The sequence below is a fragment of the Acinonyx jubatus genome, chromosome C1, assembly GCF_027475565.1.
Source record: "Acinonyx jubatus isolate Ajub_Pintada_27869175 chromosome C1, VMU_Ajub_asm_v1.0, whole genome shotgun sequence".
Classification (NCBI taxonomy): domain Eukaryota; kingdom Metazoa; phylum Chordata; class Mammalia; order Carnivora; family Felidae; genus Acinonyx; species Acinonyx jubatus.
In genome coordinates, this window is record NC_069381.1 from 81,485,276 (window position 1) to 81,508,174 (window position 22,899).

The following is a 22,899-nucleotide window of genomic DNA, read 5'->3' on the forward strand; positions in this document are numbered from 1 at the left end:
TCCAATAAATATGGGCTAGGAAAAAAATCACGAGTATCAAAACAGAAAAAAAAGAAAAGAAAAACACACTTCAGTAAATTCAGAATGCACCACCACTAAAATGATGACTGGATCTTTTGAGAAGAAAGTAACTCCAGGGAGTCTAGTTTGCTGTGAATATATTGTGGGGGTGATGGCCAAAAGTGAGGCTTTACTACAAGACTTACATGAGGCTTGTACACATGTGTGTAGGTGTCAGGAGGATAAAGTTTCTAAGGTTTGGTTTGTTATAATTGCAAAAAGAAACCACTGCCCCTAAACATAAAAATGTATTTAAAAAAAAATCAAAGGATCTGGTCTTAAAATAGCGTGTAAAAATATCAAAACCTGTTTTTTTTATCCATCAGAAGAAGGATAGTAAGCATAAGAAGACAGAAGTCATTTAAAAAGAAGATAGGCCATAACCCAGGAACATCATTATTATCATAAGCTAATAATTCAGTGTCATTTCAAAACTGTAACTAAGAAAAGTGATAAAGAATTGGGACAGCACATGCAAAGCAAAATACTGGGGTACAAAACTGAATGTCATGATTAGAAATTCTTAGGGAGGTAGGCATTTATGAGGAATCAACTGTGAAATGTCCTTTTGGTCTATGTTTTCATTCTTTTCTTGTGAGAAAAAAAAACTTAGAATGGCACAAACAATCTATTCTAATCTGAACCCTTGGGGGAAAAAATTCAAATATATTATGTACATGATAGTACTAAATGGTTCTGGAAAGAGACTTTTGTTAGTCCGACTTTTGGGTTAATATTTAATAATATCTTTTTTGTGTAGAAAGTTGATGTCGACATTCTACTGTTAACAAAACATGCACTTAGAGATACGTTTCTGCTAGAAGTGATGTTCTTGTGTTGATAAAGTCACATTTGGGGGACCATTGTCCTTGGGAATAATCAAAAAATTATCTGCAAGGCAACTAACCAAGGATGAAGGAGGCTGTCAGTATCCTTAGAAGAGGAGGGAATTGAAATCTTAGAGGATAAAAACATTAATTAAAAAGGGAACAAAATGCCATGAAAGTACAAAGTAGACAGGGCCAACTGGGCATTTATTTGTTCTTGAATCTGAGAAGAGAGAAGGGGTGTGGTGTCAGCCTGTGAAAACATAAAGACGGTCACTCTTCAATACTTTTCCATTAAACATAAATAACATCAAAATCCACCCTCAAAGTATGAAGAGTAGTTATTGATAGTATTCAAAATACATTACCTCCCAAAGTGACTATTTCTAACAGTCATTTGGATGGACAAATTATGGGATGGTTATTAAAAAATCAGTTATGCCCAATCACAACTCATTTCAAATGATACTGATAAATTCAAAAGCTTGAGAGAAAAGCAACAAAGAAAACACAATATTTGGAAAACAATATGTGACATGAAAATATCTAAGCAACTGGGTTTTTTTTTTAACTGAATAATAAGAGGATAAATAGTAATTTAAAACTTTGGTCAGGAATATGAAGATTTTTTGACAAAGAAGTTTAGTAGTTAACCATATCTCTGCATACAATGCGAAAAGAAGCAGACAAAATAAAGGATCTGGTAAGAGTCAGGGAAAAAAAAAAAAACTTTGGCCAAAGTTTATGCAAGATCAGATATTTCGTATGGCTGTATCTACAAACATCTTTGCTAACTCATGGTTATTTTTTCACATAAAACAGTCACTATGTGATACTTATGGTAAAACTGTCTTTCAAAAAGATTAGACTTAATTTCAATTAATTTCCTTTGAATTTAGATGTTAATCTTCCTACCAAGTGGAGAGTGTGTAATCATTTGAAGGCCTAACAGGTTTCTATTTAATTTCCTCTATTTGGTTATAAACAACACTGTTGCACTGGAATCAGGATGCTTTTCAAAAATTAAAACCTCTTCTGTTAAAAGTAACCATCCATTAAACTAATTTAAAATAATGTAATAATTGACACGGTAATTGTAATTTCATTGAATGGATACTAAGAGCATATTTTTTTCTCATATATCATTCTAAGAATATAGGATTTCTATTTTTTTCAATATCCACTTGCAAATTGTTCTTAAAATTGTAAATGAAGCACTCATTAAAGCTAGGAAACAATAAACTGCATAGTGGAAAGAAAAATATATCTATTTTAACTAGCTATGTGAAAACAGTTCAGATGCCATTTAAAATAACTGAATGGTATTGACTATTCTTCATTCCTATATCATAGGCTTACTTTAAAGTGAATGAAGATGGGAAAAAACCTAAGAAACCATTGAATAACTACTTCCCACCTACCCAATAAAAATTGAGAATATAGTGTGCAAAATTTTTATCCTCTCAAGACCCCCATCAATAGAGCTGAAGCACTGACATCTTCCTGCGTGCTATGACCAAGAGAAAATGTCGGTAAAGCATCTGCACTCAGGTGGACACAGTGTCATCGTCTGCTTCAATTACTTCTTTTTCACTGGTTTTAATAAAATAATACATCTCCTGATCATATTAAAATATTCCATTTAGCTTGAACTAGCTCCATTAGAACAGCTTTGATTATTGTTAAAAATTGATTTGGTTATCTAAGTTTAGTGAGTGTCCATCACATGACCATGATTCTTCACAGCAAATGCCCACTATGCTCCCTCGTTCTGTTGTATTTCAGGATTTTCTATTAACTTCAGTGACAAACCCTAACAAAAGAAATGGGATAAAAAAAAAAAATCCACCCATACAATCTCAATGAAGGCACAGGTCATAATTGTACATGAATGAACTGATGGCTTCCTATAATTTCCGATGTCCTGAGTCAAAGTCCTTAATAGATTAAATTGTAATGGGCAATATCATTAAATTAAATTATAGAAACCCAGAGTCATTCAGTGAAAAAAAGGTAGTATAGTACTTATATTCTCTATCTATATACAATAGAGAAGAGTGAACATTTTGTAATGAAACTTATCACTAAAAGCAACTGACTTAGTCTGGATTTTAGCTGCAACAGAAATCTCTAAATAGTTTTTTTATTATAAGAAACTGTAAACTAGTACTAAATCAGAGGAAAGGGATATAGGACTCAGCAGGAAGGCTAGGTCTGGGAGTAAAAAACTAAAAGTAAAGGCATAACAACAACAACAAAACCCCAGTTTTAATTTATTGAAGTCCTCTCTTCAAACTATGTTAAAGGGGAATTATTCAAGTTATTTATTTACTGTCCTCTTCATGAATAACTAATTGGCAGACAGAAGCAAACTTCTATTCTTCAGAGTAACCCCACAGAAGATTTTAAGACCTCAAGAGTTTATGAAGAGTTTGAGAATATAATTTAACAAGGAAGTACTTACAAATTTTAGTATCTGAAATTGACCAATAATTTTCACCTGTCCTTTTTAGAGCCCTAATTTGCATATTCTAATTAATGAAAACCTATCAAGTAAGAAGAAAAATCATATTTCGAACACACTGGAGTTTATACAAATAAATTAGAAATCCATTTAGCTGACAAAGTTATAAGAGCAGATACCCAAGAACACAAACACATAATTGGTTTTGAACCTTATTTCTTGGCCACAGTCTTGTATTTGGTTCTTTTGTAACAGTCATTTTCACTCCAAAGATGTACTAGGGAAATGATCTGGAACCCAAATTACTCTCTAGCTAATTTCTTAGTTTTTATATTCAACATTCACTGAAGCATTCTGAAGGTAGAATTATTGGATGCTTCACCACTGAGAAGTTAACATCCTTATCAAAGCAAGTTGCAGAATAAGATAATAGAAATAAACAGTGCCACTGAGAAATGATACATTCCTAGAAATGGTAAGAAGACTTCAAAAATTACCCATTAAAATGCAAACTGAAACTCTAAAAGGCATTTCTGTTTATGAACTGCAAAGTGATCTACAATATTTTGTAATTTTTATATTTCAGTTAACCCTCAAATAAAAATTTAAGCAAGTGATGCTCCAACATTAAGTATTTTCCTTTGATAACATTTCCCTGAAATTTACCTTTTCAGTGAGGCCTCTTTTTTTTCATAGCACTTGTGATCTTACATACAAGATAATATACTCATCTTTCATATTTATTACATGTTATGTGTCTCCCCTCACTAAACTGTAAGCCCTGGAAGTAATGAACTGTTGCCTGTTATATTCACAGAATAATTTCAAATCCCTATAACAGTGCTAGGTATGTAGTATGTTCTTAATAAATATTTATTGAATGAACAAATGTATGAATGATTCTCTGTGATGCATAATGATTAATAAGGGATGCATGTTTTATCACACTTATCCAACTTATGAAACAATTTTGGCTTTCCAGTTTGAAATGTCAGTACTTTTTCTAAAGTCACATAGAAGGTCACAGCTGTTGAATTCATTTAAATCTGAATTTGAAATTACTAAATCCTTATTCCAGTAGTGAACTCACCTACCACATACCTACATAGTCTATGTATATGGATCAAGATCAGAATCAAAATATTTATTTGTGTCACTATTTGTACCCATTCCTTCTCTTTCTATACCCCAGTGTATCAGCACCACCACCCTGATACTTAAATGCATTTCTTTGATGACATCATGTAAAAAATGCATTTTGTCAGTATGTACTTCACTTCTGAGTAGAAAAAACTGGAAAGGTAGATTTGACAGTATGCCATCTAAAGATATATAAGGGGATGAGCTCTTCAAGAGAACTGTTATAGAATCAGAGAAAGGGACAGAGTTAGGTAAAAAGAGCCAGTGAACAAATGGCATCAGAGAAATACAGGGTGTTGATGGAGGGTTTAGGGCCTTGAAGTACATGTAAAAGACATGAACTAACTGCTGGAGAGAATTTGATGTTTGTTTTTTTGTTTTTTTGTTTTTTTTAAAGGCAAAAACAGATGCTGACTAGCACCCACGGCCCAGCTGACATTAAACACTATGAATTTGAAGTAAATCCAGTTGGCAGAGTTACTTGAACTTTTCTAATAATATTCAGCAGCCCAGAAGTATAGAAAATTAAAGGTTAGATTAACCCAGGATTAGGGAGCTGAACAGGGTGAAATTCAGTTACAATGAAAGAGACACAGAAATATTGCACATTCTCCACCCCCTTCAAATGTCAAGTCAAAATTCTAAATGCAAGGGTTTTCCCTCTCACAACTGTATGAAGTATATCTAATAACAGTATTAAGTATCTCTTAATACTGATTTTAGTTCATACTTTAGCTAAAATTGGTTTAAAAATGTGTTCTGGCTAAATAAAACTAAAGCTAATGGTAGAATTGGTGCATAATCTATAATCTTCTACCAGTTAAAGCCTACGTGTAGAACTTTGCATTTTTAACAAAGTCATTTGGGAACTAACAGTTTACATAGCTGGAAAGTCTCCCTGCAGTTCCCAGATAGAGCTGAAAGGGAAGTCCTTTGGCAACCACTTTGTACACCATGTTAACACCTCATCACCTCTTCACAAGCTGGTTAAAAAAAATCACAACTCCAACACATTTATTTAACAAATTCACTCAACAAATACTGAGTATGTTTCTGCTGTATACCAAGCAGTCAACACATTGGGTGACCAATGTTTTAGGACGAGGCCTGGTGCAAGAAGATTAATTGAGCAAAATGAATTTCCTCTTTTGAAATCTGAGCCAAGAGGTATTAAGCTAGTGAGGCATTTCATGTAGAAGTTGGAGCTGAAAAACTACCATGTAGAGTGGGCCCAAGTGTCATGTGGCAGGTAGAAGTCCAGGGGAGGCAGAAACAAGGAGTAAGCTCTGGAGACAGAGTGAAAACTATAGATTCCTCTGAGGGAGAAATCACATGGACCATAGAAGAGAGATGGAGAAGATCTCTCCTGAGAACTGACCCATTGCTTCTTACAATTCTAGTCCTAGGCTCCACTGATGCATAGACTATAATAGGCTCCATTTTCTTAAGGTACTTTGAGTGATTCTCTGCTTCTTGATCCAAGAGGAGCCTAAGCAGAAACCACAATTTGAATGATTATTTCACCATACAGTTTTGTGAGGACATATAGTATTCTACATATGCTGACATACTATGGTCCACACACTAAGTACACCTCTACTCGGCACATTTGTTGATTAATTTTTCTATGTTTTCACATTTCTTCTCTTCTTAGCATCCGTACTCTAAGGAATAAGTTGTAGCCTGAATATGTGAGCCTTGAGTAGGTGGGGAAGACCTGCCTATTACTGATACTCGCATCTTAGAGGTTCTAGGAGGGGGTCGGCAATGTGAGCAGTTGGAAAAGCATTGGCTTTACAGTTGTAAAACCTGATGTCTGTCCCTAGCACTAGTCATGTGACTTTGGCTACATTACTTTCATCCTTCAAGCTTCAACTGATGTCAAAGTACAGGCACACCTCAAAGATATTGTGGGTTCAGTTCCAGCTCATCACAATAAAGCAAATAATGCACTAAAGTAAGTGAAATGAAATTGTTTTGGTTTCTCAGTGCATATAAAACTTGTGTTTATACAACACTATAGTCTATTAAGTGTGCAATAGCATTATGTCTAAAAATGTACATCCTTTGATTAAAAAATACTTTATTTCTAAAAATGCCAACCATCATCTAAGCTTTTAGTGAGTCATAATCACTGATCATATATCATCAAAACAGATATAATAACAATTTTAAAGCATGAAATATTGTGAGAATTGCCAAAATGTGATACCAAGACACAAAGTGAGCAAATGCTGTTTGAAAAAAATGATGCCAGTGGACTTGTCAGATGCAGGATTGCCACAAATCTTCAATTTGTAAAAAATGTAGTATTTAAAGTGCAATAAAGTGAAGCACAATAAAACAATTTCACTCTTGGGTAGGTGTGGAAATACTGTATGTAGCAGCAGCTAGAACCAGCACATGGAAAAATGTCAACAATCTTCACCCTCATGTGTGACTTGCCTAAGACTACATGTTTGGAAATAAGCAAGCATCTTTTCTGGGACCCCTCATAACCCACTTGCATCCTCCAGTCCATACATTTCTCCACGTTCATGAAAGTAAATTCAGGTGATATTCAATCCTAGACATACATTATCCTCATATTTTTCTTGAAGATGGTGTTCCTTCTTCCTATATCTTTCCTTCCTTCCTTTCTTCCTCCCTTCCTTCCTTCCTTCTTACCCTTCCCTCTTCCTTCCTTCCTGATGTCCCAAGATACTTTCTTTAATATTTCCTTTCTTTTTAAGGAATTTCCTTTAGCCATTCTTTTAGTTATGGTCTCCTGTCAAAAAATTCTCTTAGTTTTTCCTCAGCCAAGAATGTGTTGATTTATCCTTTGTTCCTGAAGGATATAGGATTTTAGGTTGGTAGTTCTTTTCCTTCAACAACTGAAAAATATTGTTCCACCTCCTGGAGTTCATGCTTTATGATGAGAAGTCTATTTTGATTAAAATTGTTTTCTCCTTCTAGGTGAAATTTTTTTTTTATTGTTTCCAAGGTCCTTTTTTTCCAAGGTCTAGTTTTCAGAAGTTTGACTATAATGGGTTTTGGTATGGATTTCTTTAGATCTATCATATTTGAGGTTCATTCACCTTCTTGAATCTACAGGATGTTGCCCTTTTAACAAATTGGGAAGTTTTCAAACATTATTTCTTTGTCATCTCGTCCTTCTGTGATCTCTTCTCTGAATGTTAGATCTTTTGTTATAGTCTCACAGTTCCACGAAGTGCTGTTCATTTGTTTTTTTCAGTCTTTTTTCTCTGTGTTTTCCAGAGAGGTTAATTTCTATTGCTCTGTCTTCCATGTCACTGGTTCTTTCTTCTGTTGTCTCCATTCTGCTGTTGAGCCCATTAACTGTTTTAAATTCTAGTTATTATAATTTTCAGTCTTGAAATTTGGTTCTTCTTTATATCTTCTATTAGCATTCTGATATATATTATTTCTACCTTAGATTGTATTTTGTAAGAGGATGTTAACTCTGATTGTCAAATTAGCAACATGAGATATTTGTTCTCCACTTTCTTACCAGAGAATATAAGTGAAGCTAAACTCTATGCTTTCTAATTTCATTCAATGCTAGGTAGTAAGAATCCATATTAATGGAGTATGATCTGAGAGGTCACAGTCTAGTAATCATATGAAAAATTTTATCCCTGGGTCAAGTTAGATCATCTAAACCTGCATATCTGGCCTCAGGGCCAGATATTATGCTATAATGCACTGAGGCACTGTATTGAGTCTTTGCTCAGCAACATTATAACAAGCAAGTGTATAAGTAATAAGTAATAAATTATATGTAGGAGTGCTATTAAGAGTATAATGTACTATATCTCAAAGTATTGCATTATGACAATAATAGAATAATTTCTCACAGCTCTATATCACAAGAAGCTGATCAATTTATATTTATATTTGGAAAGTTTTGTGAAACTAATAATTTCCTTGCTTTAGCTGCCAGGAAATTCAGAGTCAAATTTGGTAGATTTCATGTATTGGTCTTACCCTTGACTTCAATTCTTTTTCTTTATTTTTTTCCCCAACATTTTATTTATTTTTGAGAGAGAGAGAGAGAGAGAGTGCAAGCAGGGGAGGAGCAGAGAGAGAGGGAGGCACAGAATGAAGGAGGATCCAGGCTCTGAGCTGTCAGTACGAAGCCTGATGCAGGGTTCGAACCCATGAACTGTGAGATCATGACCTGAGCCAAAGTTGGACTCCTAACCGACTGAGCCACCCAGGTGCCCCTCATTTTATTTTTCAATCAAAATTTTACTTTTACCCAGACTTCTTCAAATATTTGTTTTTTTCCAAGTTCTACAGTGTGCATTTTGGTACCTGGTTTCATTTATTTTGGCAACAGAGAGAAAAAAAAATATTTTTCAAAGATAGAGTGTTCATAAGTCCTTAATAGGTCAGGGAATAAATCTCAGGTTTGTTCTCTACTCACAACAGTAACTTAATGAGTGCTGCCATTTTAATCACACACTGTCTCTTTCTCAGGAGACCTTATACACATATATTTGCTATCACATAATTTACAGTGGATGTGTTCGATGGAGCTCTTTGAAGGGGCAGACAAACACAAGTACTACCTGAAGGACTGAGGCTCCACTGTGGAGAAACTGAAGACCACTTTCAGCCGAGTCAATTCCACCAGTGGCCAAAATGGGAAATCCAGGCAAAGCACGAGCAATGGAGGTCACAGCTCTCAAAGCAATAGGTCTGATGGCTGTGCCTACAGAAAATGAGAATAATCAATGGTTAGCATATGTTGAAAATACTGCCTTATAATTATTATTATGTAATGGTAGTATTGTCCTAAACAAAAGTCAAATTTCTTTATCTGTATTTAAGATATATATATATATATATATATATATATATATATATATATATATATATATATATTTATGTAATACATAAGCATTGCCATGTTTTATAGTATGCTAATTTGATGGATGTGTATTTACTTTAAAATTTTTGATGCTATTATTGCAAGCAAACGTGTTATGCAAGTGGATATAGCAACTGTAGAACTCCTGCATAAATTACATGCATAATACAATTTGATATACAGTAATGTGTAAAAGATTATATGGAATGTTCAAGCATCTGTTTTAAAAAGAACAAGGAACAGCAGATTTTGAAAAAGAAAAACAATCGCATACAGTGCATAAATAGACATACAGCTCTGTTATGTATAAAGCAGCTGGTGTGAATAGAGATACTGTGAAAACACTCAAGGTGCTGATGAACTTACAGATTCCATATTGCTTTTTACATGTATTACTCATAATTTGATGAAACTTAGTGAGCCTAATATAATTTTTCAGACATTAGAAAGTTTCAACCAAGGTATGGACAATTGCTAGAATTTAGTAATTAAAGAGTATGTGCTTAATTTTTTATACTTAGCCAGACATTACCAATATATTATTCCCTGATCATAATGAAAGCATCATGGAGGGACAGAACACTTGGGGGACATTTTTTAAATGATTAACTGCACTAAAGCTGCTTTCAACTATCAAGGGTTAACACACTCTGAAGTAAATTAATGCTTTCATCATATTGGGATGTAATTTGAAATTTCTGGTGTGGACTCATAAGTCAATGTTCTATAAAGGTATTTTCTGAACTAAAAATAGCTCTATCTGTGCAAGAATTTGACATTACCTCAAACCAGGGTTCCATACACACACAAAAAAAACCCACAAACAAGCAACTGGTAAAATCACCTCATGTGGTGGGTACTTTATCATCACCTCCACCACCACAAGCATCTCCACTGGCATTTTCAATATGTATTTATGGGAGCATTCTCTTTGAGGAAGCGCAAAGAATTTTCCTTAAAATTAGTGCATTTTTTTATCTTGTTCATAGGCATTTCAGATGATATTGAATGTATCTGTAACTGATGCTTTTGCATTAACACCAAAAATGTGTATGGAAATGTCTGTTCTTATTGCTCCCACACCTTAAAAAGCTTCCACTAGATATTAATGTCTCTCAGTCAAGAGTGTTCCATGTTGACACTTCAGAGTTCCATAACGGACACTGAAATTATAAGGCAGGAAAAATGAGGGCAAATTAGAAACTGAACACCAAGATCCTATTTCTACCTCAAAATGTTTATCAGTGATTTCTCAGTCTGTCTGGTTTAACCATAGAGGAGGTAACATAGTAGACAGGAGAATGCATAGCAAGAATACATACCCACACTGACACTCACATACATATTTATATATACAAATCTTTAGCTGTACTAAAAAAGATATCAAAGTAAGAATAAAACTTAAATGAAAGCATTATAAAGGAAATCTAACTTAAATAAATATTTTAGGTAGAGATATATCTATGTGCTCCTTATACCTGATATGTTCAGGACATATTAAGCTGATGGCTTTTACATACATGTTACTTTGAAATGATAAACACTGGGATTCTTTTTTTTTTTTTCTCATTTAGTTGACCCTAGAGAGTAAAGGAAATTTGAGCTAAGCAGATAAATAATTTATTTCTAACTGCACTGTTAGAAGACTATCATTAACACTAAGGGATAAAATTTCAAAGTGGTACACAGGGATTTGGCCAAATACTCCAATTGATATTAATGGACATCAAATGGCAAAATCCCAGAACACAGCTTTGAAAATTTAACCAGTTATGTTTAAAGGGCAACATTATTACACAGGTGTTAAAAAACACCAGCAAATCCTCAGTGGCATTTGAAGATGTTCAATTAGGTCAATAAGACATATTCTATTTCATGTTTTTCTTTCTTTTCTAAAACTTTCTAATCTACCTAATGAACACGAAAACCTTTCAAACCAGTAAAGGTATATTCTTAAAAATTAAGAGTAATTATGTTCTCTGAGGAAATGTGATCCAAAAATGAAGAAATGGATCCCTCTGTTACTGGCTAATAGTAAATTCAGTTTTTATTTCCATTATAAATTCCATTTGATTATTTTTCTTTGTAACTCAACTGATTTAATATGAAATATAATCTACCTGTTCTCAGAGAGCATTTTTATGGGGAATAGGTTTTAAAAATGACTTTTATCTACCATGAAAGGATTCTGGGAGGAAATCTTTTGAAAGTATATAAAAGGATCTTTCTAAATTGTTATATAGAAATTTCTTTTTAGTTTTAAAATGATAGGTATAAAGAAATAAGGTTCAAGATAAAAATAAAAGTTTCGGTGTAAGGGAAAAATACATATAAATATTATACAGAATGGTACATATGTCAATTAAAACACATAAATATTTCCAGGGTCATAGGTATTCAGATAAGGATTTTTACAACTTTGTCATTGCTACAGTAATTAATGATTTTAGACCAAAGACCAGGGAGGAAGAAGCCAGTTTGAGAGGCTTAAGGAATTGAATGTGGAGTCCATCCTTAAGAAAATGAAAAGGTTTAAATCAAGAAATTGAAATCCTTTAAGCTTAAATGAACTCATAGGCAACATGCAATTTAAATTAAGCCCTCATCCACATGGAGTTGCTAGATGAACCTCATGCCTAATGGGAAATATCAAGCCATCCTGTTCCAACTGCGTGGAATGCTCCAATCAAGGTCAAGACATTCTGAATTTCCAAATTTTGAAACAAGCTGTAGGTTTAAACAAACAAACAAAGAAAACAACAAATGAACTGGAGTCCCAACACTGCTGCCAAGAGCTCTGATTCGTTCTAAAGCCGCCCTCTGGAAAAGCTGGTGGACTAGACATGAACTGTAACTTTTGACATCTAATCAGTCTAGGCCTTCCTTATAGTCACATCTTAGAATTCAAATCAATGTGCTGAGGTCATGGGTCTTCTTTGGGACACTTCAAAGAATATTTTTGGATTGATTCATGTTCTAGAAAAACATTTTAATAAGCTAGAGATTTTTTTAAATGTTTATTTATTTTTCAGAGAGTGCAAGTGGGGAGGGGCAGAGAGAGGGGGTGGGTCTGAAGTGGGCTCTGCACCGACAGGCTGACAGCAGCTATCCTGATGTAGGGCTGGAACTCACAAACCGTGATCACGAGCCAAGTGGGAGGCTAAACCGATTGAGCCATCCAGGTGCCCCGCCAGAGATTTTTTAACTAAAAGTTAATCAATCTGATTAATTAAAAGTTAATCTGGGCGCCTGGGTGGTTCAGTCGGTTAAGCGCCGGATTTCGGCTCAGGTCATGATCTCACGGTCTGTGAGTCCGAGCCCCGCGTCGGGCTCTGTGCTGACAGCTCGGCGCCTGGAGCCTGCTTCCGATTCTGTCTCCCTCTCTCTCTGTCCCTTCCCCTGCTTGAGCTCTGTCTCTCTCTCTCTCTCTCAAAAATAAAACAAACATTAAAAAAAAATTAAAAAAAAATAAAAGTTAATCAATCAATCATTAAGAAAATGATACTATCTCTAGTCAATATCATTTTAAGTGCAATTTAAAAAATACTAACGTTGGGGCCCGGGTGGCTCAGTCAGTTAAGTGTCCCACTGTTGATTTCAGCTCAGGTCATGATCTCACAGTTCCTGGGATCAAGCCCCGCATCAAGATCCATGCTGACAATGTAGAGTCTGCTTGGGATTCTCTCTCTCCCACTCTCTCTCTGCCCCTCGCACTCTCTCTCTCTCTCTCAAAAATAAACACTCTCTCAAAAATAAATAAACATTTAAAAAATGCTACCATTAACTATAGTATTATATACTGATATGTAAGTCTTAAGATATTATGACTTAATCAGTTTCCTTACTCAGACCTCATTTATCCATTCATCTGTCCATCTGTCTATCCAAAAAATGTTTAAGCACCTATGCAATTTTTAAGAATTGCACTGAATCTGAAAAGCTTTCAAGAATGATCCCAATTAATCAGTTTGTGTCCTAACCATACTGTCACCAACGATAGGTACCCAAAACACTAGTCCCAGTGACTTTAGGAGGTAGTTTTAAGGCAAATAATATGAATCCATCTATTCATTCTGTACAGATGTTCCATTAGGAAAAATTCACATTCATTTAAACATCATACATTTTATAAATACTATTAATATGAATTTCAGAAAGAAGGTAATTTGAGGATGAACTAGTTACAGCATCAGACAGACAACAGGGCCACTTAGGTTCAAATTCTAGCTCCACTACTTGTAAGCTGTGTGACTTTGTGAAAATTTCTTAGTCTCATTGTACCCCTGTTTTTTCCTTTATAAAATAATAAAATTACAAAATTAATAAAATTATTAATAAAATTTTATTAATAATAAAATTAGAGTTGTTTTGAGGATTAAATGATTTAAGCACAGAAGTAAAATTGCACAGGTATTTGCTATTCTAATCTGTGCTACCCACAAGAACAATTGATTTTGGGGGAGCATTTATTCAGTTTACTTTGACAGGGCCAGTTATGTTTTTGGTGTGTATTTAGTAATGTAATGAAACCAATTTTTCTTTTATTAGAGACAAAAGCATGATGCCTATTATGGTAGAATTTGACATCCCCTGAAACCTTAGGAGGACCACAATCCACCCCCTTTGCCCCCTCTCCTAACGGCTCTCATCCCGCAGTGTCATAATATTGGTAAGATTACTATAACTGACTCCAAAGACAAAAATCTCAAAGGCAGTCACCAATATATTTAAGTGTTTGTTTTTTGTTTTTTTTTTTTAGAATCCAAAGTGCATGCATTAAACTAATATACAAGGATTTTAATGACAACATCGGAACTCAAGTTTATTGGTGAAAGGGAGGTAGAGATTTACTTTGCATGACTAAATCCTTGAAGAGAAAGGAATTTTTAATGGGCAAGATAGTGTGGAACATATGCTAATTTTGGATAACTGGAATTTTGAATAATTGAGTTTAATTCTGTTTGTTTTTTCCCTAATCATTTGACTCCTAGGACAGCTACTGTTGCACAATTAATTCTTAGAGCTAAGTCCACAATAAACTCCCTGATAATAGCCCTCTCTGGCAATAAAACAGAACGTGAGTTATAATACTCACTCGTGCTCACTGTGTATACAAAAAGAAAATGTAGTTTTAATTTGCTTACATTAATTAAAATACAATGAATTAAGTAGATAATAAATTCATTAGAAGTTGAACTTTGACTGTCTAATTGTTAATAATTTTAATATCATATAGAAGAAAGAAAATATTAGCAAATCAAGAATTTCAAGGATTTAGCAGTTGAAAGATTGATTTTTATAAAATACACATAAGTCAAGCACCAAAAAATTTATGCTTTACTAAAAGAAGTTTAAAATGTTAATGACCCTAATATACTGATAAATATGTGAAGCACAGCTATTTAAAAATACATCTTTACACATGGATTAAAGTCCTCTGAGAAAATTAGCATAATTCAACCAGAAACTGAAGTACTAAAAGGATCCAGGGTTATATGTAGGTAGAGCTATGAAATTTAAAAAGGAGAAATGAGAGAAAGAATTGGTTTATGATGTTATTTTACTTTTATTGAAAAAATGAAAATTTTCTTATGAAAATGTTTTAATTTTAGTTCAATATTTCAAGAATCTTTTCCTAAGTCTTCATATCTTTATGACTATGCTTATTTGCTTCATAATATATTCAATATGTTCATAGTCAATTCATATTCAATAACTTGGTACCTAGCCATGTACCGGGCATTTTATTTTAAAGCGAAAGAATTTAGACTATTCATCAAAGAGGGGGCTGTTTTGCTTTCTGAAAATATTAGCTGCTGGTAGTGGAAGGATTAAGAGTGACTGTTCATGAAGTGATTTCCATACGCCAGACCTAAGGCTGAGGCTTCATACAGATTGTGCAATGTAACCCTCACAGTGCTGTGAGGGTAGATGCTGTCATCTCTATTTCGTACATGAAGAAAGGGAAGCTCAAGCTGAATAAATAACCTGTTTGATGTCACACAGTTTAAAAGGGATAGACTGGAATCAAACACCAAGTCTCTGTGACATGAAAGTCTGTACTTTTCAGCTGTTACTATGAAATGACAGTGCAGCCTTTATGAACATAGAGAATCATCTTCAGATTGTCTTTGCCTAAGAAAACCACTATCAGTATGGCCTATGGACTCATGCTAACAGCATAGGTTCTAAAGTCCAACCAACAAGGTATGTCTCAGCTCAGTTACTTAATAAGAGTGTGACTTTGAGCAAGGTCCTTAACTCTCTCAAACACAGTTTTCCCTATCTGTGAAATAGGGACATTAATGACAATATCAGAGCAATCTGGGAGGATTATTTAATACATGATGTAATTCATGAAAAGCATTTGGCATAGTACCTGGTTCTTAGTATCCATGGTCTAATATCACTGTCAAAGCCAGAGAAAACTAATCAGAAAAATAAACATTCAACTATAAGTCTGTGGGGATAAACACTTAATACTTCAGGGATGTTAATTAACCCCTTAGATATCAAATTTGGAGATTGTTTGTAGTTCATATGTCATTTCATTTCTAAAAAAGATATACTTTGGTACATGATTATAAATGCATATATTTGTATAAATAAATCTTTATAAGATTTACAATGCAATTGGAATATCTAAATGTATACGTCTTTTCATGTAGAAACTGCACTTTGAGGAATCCATTCCATTAGTACCTAGACACAAAGTTACATGTACAAAGATGTTCCTTGAAGTATTATTTTTTATAGCAAAATAGTGAAAACAACACAAATTACTACCAATAGTTATGCTATTAAATAAATTATAGTTCACCCATATACACTACCTTAGAACATTTTTAAAACTAATGGAAATATCTCTAGGATATAATGTTGAAGTAGCAAAACAATTTGTATGATGTAGTTCCATTTTCGGTTAAAAACAAAAAGTATGATTACATTTAGTATCTGAGCATGTAAATGCATAGAATTTTGAGTTTTATACTTTTAATAGTTATTATCTCTGGGGATGATACTGAAGAGGAACTTTCAGGTTTGATATCTACACTTCCATATTGTTTTATTCCTTTAGATAAAAAGCGTTTATAATCTACTTCTGCAATAAAAAGTGACTATTTTTTACAATGCTCTGAAAACTTAAAATACAGAAATAGGCACCATCAGATTTTCTGTTGTGCAACTTTTACAGATGGGATATGTAATGATTCTATACTCATCTTCAGAAAAGCACATTCGGTCCCTCATCCAATATTTTAAGTACAATATTAACAAACTCAGAATATGTCTAGAACATAATGATCTCTCCCTGCCTGTGTGTAAACACACACACACACACCACCATAGTGCATGAAATGGCTGAAAGGAATCCAATAGTTGTCTTCAAATATTAAAGGGTAACCATAGAGAAAGGCTTCAATTATGTTTTCCTTAAAAGATACTGGCACTAATAGTTAAGCATACATTATTGGTTTTGTTATTATTATTATTATTATTATTATTTTATCAATTTTTTGTAAATTCACCAGCACAAGTAGCTACACTGGGATATTCCTATCCCTTGAACCTAGATGGATACAGAGCAGGTAGCATGCCATAGAAATGACCTTTCTACTATTGGAAATATTATAATAGATGGTATCTTCCAATCCAAAATTCAAGGACACCATGAACTTTGTCATGGTAATTTAAGAAGAAATCTTACATGCTCTGTGCTTTCCAACAGATACCAGTGATTAAGTTAACTTAGAAAAGAAACAAATAGGAGTTAAAATAAAATTTTAACATTAAATGAACTCACACTCAATATAGACACTCCTCATTTGAGTGTTTCTAATTGCCAGGTATTTTCCTATGTGTTTTTGTATACATTGTCCCAATGGCATTACCACAGATATCTTTTTGTCCCTATTTTTATAGATGTGTGTTTACACACAGCTGTTTACTCAGCAGAGATAAATACCTCACTCTCAATATCACTCAGTTAGAAAGCATGGGTTCAGTATTTGAATCCAGGTCTACATAACTGCCAATATCATGCTCTTAACCATAATGTTATACTTCCTTATTTTAAATGTTTGGATATAAATTAAGTTACAGAGAGAGGAGCCAATAATTTTGTAACTAATAAAGATATACTGTCCATGTATGAGAGAACCAAGAATATTAGCATTATATAAATGTTGGCTAGGAATTAGCTTAAAGGTTTGGAAGTAAGTAATTGTTAGAACTAGAGTGATCATGTAACCTAGTTTGCCCAGAAGAGTCCCAGTTTATTATACCCATATTTATTTGTAATAACATGATGTAATTACAAGTAGCATCCTCTTTCACTCTAAAAGTATCCCAGTTTGGATGATTAAATTATAGCAATAATTATTTGCATGAATTATAGCACAAAGATAATTGTGAAAGCTATGTAAAATTGAGTTGGAATAAAACCATAATCTATGAAGAACTCAGAAACTAACTACACTGTCCAAGACTAAAAAAAAATGGCATGGAGAGATAAATGTCTTTAAATCTGTTACTAGAGGGAAAAATATGTGGCGTTTATATGGTATTTCTAAGCATAATTAGTCTATATGTTCTTTCTATTTTCAACCTGTAGGTGGCCACCACAAACTACACTTATTAAACAACTCATTAGGAGCATTTTCAATACTGTCATCTTCAGATAATTAGCAATTTATTTAAATAACCAATTTCTGTAGAAATAATTGCCATGAAATGCCCTGAACCTACTTTTTTATAAACTATAATAAAAGTGTTAAGATAATCCCTGACATTTGCAAATGCCATTAGTTCACCTTTCCTTTTGATAGTCCTATGGCATTATGTTTAAACAATTACCGATAACACAGCAGTTTAATGAAACAGTACAGTAAGCACATTCTTCAATATGGCCAGTGAGGACATTCAGATCTAGAAGGAAATCCAGTGTGCAGACACGTTTACACAGAGAAAAGGCACACAGCCAAGAGAAAAAACATTAATGAAATAAGTACATTATTGTTATTTCCAACTTGGTTTAGTTTTCACAGTAGATGCTCCAACATATGTATTCTCTTTGGAAATAAGAATGGAGAGTTCTGTAAATTGACTCATGTAATTGGCTCGTGAAAATTAAAAACATATGAATATATGAATATGTAAAATATACTCATCATATTATTTGTTCAGTAACCTCCGCACAAGAGAAAACAAGCAGGGAATTTTTCTTTCATTTTTAAATATTTAAGTATGTTTTTACTTACAGAATGGTGCAAATTTTCAAAGTAGACATATCAAGCAAAACTAGAAATGGTTTTTAGATCTCAGCTGGTATTTAACATTTAAAATGGACGAGTTTTTACTTTTGGGTTCTTCCTTGCTATTCAGCTCTCTACTCCACTAAAAGGGCTCAGTTGCCAGTAATAAAACTCTTAGAGGCTTTCATAATTTGTAAGCTATTGCCTTTCATATGATAGAACAGAATTAGCATTCGAAGCTAATGGTGATATTATTTTATGGTTAAAATGAAATAATTTGAGATTCCACTGAGTACTAGTTGCTTTGCTAAATTATTCATACCTTGTGTAGATCCTCACAATAGATCGCATATGCATTATCCCCATTGTACAGATAAGGAAATTCAGGCTCAAAGAGGTTAAATGGTATGTGCACATAAGAAAGGCAGGTTGTGTGGTAAAGTGATGTATTACAACAATAAACCAATTAGTATACAATATGACATTTTAATTTGAGGGTCTTCCTTTGTTTCCAAATTACCATATGCCTCAGCCCTTCCCAAATAAGTACCTCTGGCAATGCTTTTAGCTTATAACTATAATGAGTTTACCTATAAATACAAATAAATGGGCTATTCTTAAGAACACACATATTTCCTTAGCCAAGAAATTCAGAACCATGACAGACTCAGTGGACATGGTGTATAAACATTTCTCATGGAATTCTGCTTAAGGAATGTGTAGGGCAAATTGTTATCCTACCAGATAAAAATCTCCCCTGTCTATGTCTATTCAAATGGTTATTTGAGAAGGAGAAAAAGGAAGATTATAATGATGATAATAATGCTGATGACCAGAACTACATTTTACCCATGGAGAACCCAGAATAATTGAGAAGTGAGCATTTTTCTGAAGATAGCAGGAAAAAAAAAACTAACAAAAAGAGTTCCTGAATCCACTAGGATCATGTTATTTCTTTTTTTGGAAAACCATGATTTCTTTTCTCTCTGAAATTCTGTACTCTTTTCACTCTGTGGGTGGTTCCATGGTCAGGGTGCCTGTGGAAGCACTTGTCGTACTCTAAAACCTTTGCTTTCATTCTCAGGAATACATTTTCTTTTCACTTTACAATGAATTACATGTGTAAATCTCTGTGCCCTGTGATCAGACTGCATTCCTCAGAGTCTGCTGAAACCCAGGCTGTACAGCAGGCAATAAGGTTTTGTTCTCTTCAAAGACAGTACTGTGGACAAAGATATCTCCGGCTGGACCCTATCTGAACCCAGAGAACCAATGCTTTCTATAAATTGACTAGGCACTTTGGAAAGGAGGGGGTCTACTGATTAGTATTTGCCCTACAGATTTGTATTTGCCCTCTTAAATATTTGACAACAAAATTTCATCCTAAATTTCAATAAGGCAAAAAATGAGAAATCATTTTCAGTCAAATTTATTTGCTGTACCCAGCATCATGTCAGTTGCTAAAAGGCAGCAATAGAGGTGCCTCCTCTTAGTGAGCTTAGAAGGAGAGAAAAGTATGCGCAATGCATATCCACATCCTGCTTGTCGGGGGCAGAAGAATTAGAGGACAGGATGAGCAAAGAACACTGAAGAGGTCCAGGAAGGCTTGATGGCAGGTGCAGGACTTCAACTGGGCTCCTGATAGATGGTCTGGGTTGAGAACTAGGATATTTTTTAAAAATTTTTTAATGTTTATTTTTAAGAGAGAGAAAAAGCGAGTCTGAGTAGGAGAGGGGCAGAGAGAGAGGGAGACACAGAATCTGAAGCAGGCTCTGCACTGACAGCGGAGCCTAATGTGGGGCTTGAACTCAGGAACTGTGAGATCATAACCTGAGCGGCAGTCGGACATTTAACCGACTGAGCCATTCAGGCACCTCGAGGACTAGGATATTTCAAAGCTGGCAAGTGTTGGGGAGAAGGTTGGCAAAACTATAGACATAGTCGTGAACAAATCATGTTTATGAAGCACTTATGTTAATAGCAAAACTAAAGTGGCCTCACAGGTTGGGAAATGGTATACAAAGCATTTAGATGGGGAGAGGTGTTCCCCGGTGAACAGAGGAACAGCCCTTCCCTCATTCCCCCAGTAACCACTATGATATTTTATTTTTAAAAATGCTTTTTAAAATAGGCAGATCTGGCAGAAGAATAAACAGGTTTGAATTTCAACAGTGTCTGAACAAAAGATATTATAATATGAAGTAAATCTGGATTTGTTTTATTGTTAATAAAAAAAACTTTTAGAGAAAACTAAAAAGAATATATACTGAATGTACATGTCCCTGGCTGCAGCCTTTCTATAGATTATAAGTGTCTTTCCAGTTTGATTATAAAAGTAATGGGCTTTTTATCTCTCAGAAGAGACAAGGGTTATAACTAAAATAGTTAAAATTCCCTTTTCACAATGTAGAGATCTCATGTAATGAAAGAGAATACAAGTTTTACTCCACTCAACATTCAATAACTGCTGCCAGTAATGTAATTTTCATTTTCATAGATGCATTTATACTTTTAATAAACATAAAAAATATTGCAGGAATCTGTAGCATGTATAAAATAGACTGCATGACCAAGCAATTAGGAAAGGGAAAAGAATTTAACACTACATTACTTCAGATAAGCTCTCCTAGAGTACTACCCAGATGGCTTCACTCTCATACTACCCTACATAATGGGGATATGCATCAGTCTTGCAACCTCCTCTATCATACCATGGGCCAGCTACAGGCCCAAACTGGACATCTATTCTCAACCTGCGCAAATCAGTGTGGCTTCTGGGGCCCTTGATATTCTGGGGCTTTGAACTCTGAGTTGGAATGCTCCTCAGGCAAATGAGTGGTTACAAATGAGTAGCTACTTGGATAACCATGGAGTAAGAAAGGACTAATGGGTCTAATGGATCTAAATGGATCTAAATAAAACCAGGTAAAATCAAATAATCTATGTAAAGCAGATACCACGATGATAAGCACATACCAAGTGCTTAATAGAGATTCTAAAAACAATAAAAATAGCATAAGGGAATCATATGAACAACTTTATGTAATAAATTCAACAACTGAAATGGAATGGACAAATTCCAAGCAAAATACAACTAACCAACTGACAACAAAAAACAGAAAATCAAAATAAAAAATAGCCCCATAACTATTACAGAAATTGAATTCATAATAAAAAAAAGCATTTTTATCAGGCAAACTACAGGCCCAGACGGCTTCACTGGTATATTTTATCAAACTCAAGGAAGAAATAATACCAGTCTTCTATTAACTCTTGCAGAAGATAGAAGAAACAAATCCCAACTCATTTTATGAGGCCAGCATAATCCTGATACTGAAACCTGAAAAATATACTAAAAGAAAATAACATTATTGGCCAATATCCTTCACTAACATAGACCCAAATATCTGTAATAAAATATAAAAACTAATTCAGCAACATATAAAAGAAGTAAAACATCGTAGTCAAATGAAGTTTATCCCAGGAATGTGAGGATGGCTTAACATTTGGAAATCAACTAATTTGTAATTTTTAATTTACCACATTAACATAAAATAAAAGTATGAAAGAGAAAAAGAATGCAGGAAGTACATTTAAGAAAATTCAAAATCCAGCCAGGATCAAAACTCTCAGCAAACAGGAATAAGAGAGATCAGTCTCTGACAAAGAAAAGCATAAGGATAAACTAATGAAAAGCATAGGATAAAACATTATCTTTCTTTAAATACTTTGTATATTTCTTTGTATCTTTTTCTATACACTAGCAATAAACAATCAGAAAATTAAAATTTAACATTACAATAGCACAAAAAAGTAACAAACATGAATAAAGTTGTGGAAGATATGTATGATCTCTACACTGAAAACAACAAAATATTTCTGTGAAAATATTTCTGTGAAAAATCAGAGAAGCTTAAGAAAAAGAAGAGATATACTATATTCATAGGCTGAAAGGTTCAATACCGTTAAGATATTAAATCTCTCCAAATTGATCAATAGATTCAATAAAAGCCAAGTCAAATTTCTAGTAAGCTTTATATGAAGAAACTAAGCTGATTCTAAGATTTATATGGAAATACAAACAATCTAGAATAAACTGAAACAATCATGAAAAAGAAAACAATTCAAGGACACTTTCTCACATCAGGACTTGCTATAAATCTACAGTATCAAGACAATAGTTGAAGAATATAGAACAAGATGAAGTTCAGAAATAGTCTACACATATAGGGTCAATTGATTTTTGACCACGTTACCACATCAGTTCAGTGGGGGAAA

At 33.8% G+C, this 22,899-nt stretch overlaps 1 protein-coding gene across 2 annotated transcripts in view; it reads right to left on the reverse strand.

Moving 5' to 3' along the window:
- The window catches only part of DPYD (dihydropyrimidine dehydrogenase), an 854,343-nt gene that overhangs the window by 146,324 nt on the left and 685,120 nt on the right, over window positions 1-22,899 (reverse strand). For both annotated transcript variants that reach the window (XM_027058524.2, XM_027058523.2), the window contains one exon: window positions 9,066-9,208. In XM_027058524.2, coding sequence (XP_026914325.2) covers window positions 9,066-9,208 — 143 coding nt within the window. The remainder of the gene's footprint in view (window positions 1-9,065; window positions 9,209-22,899) is intronic.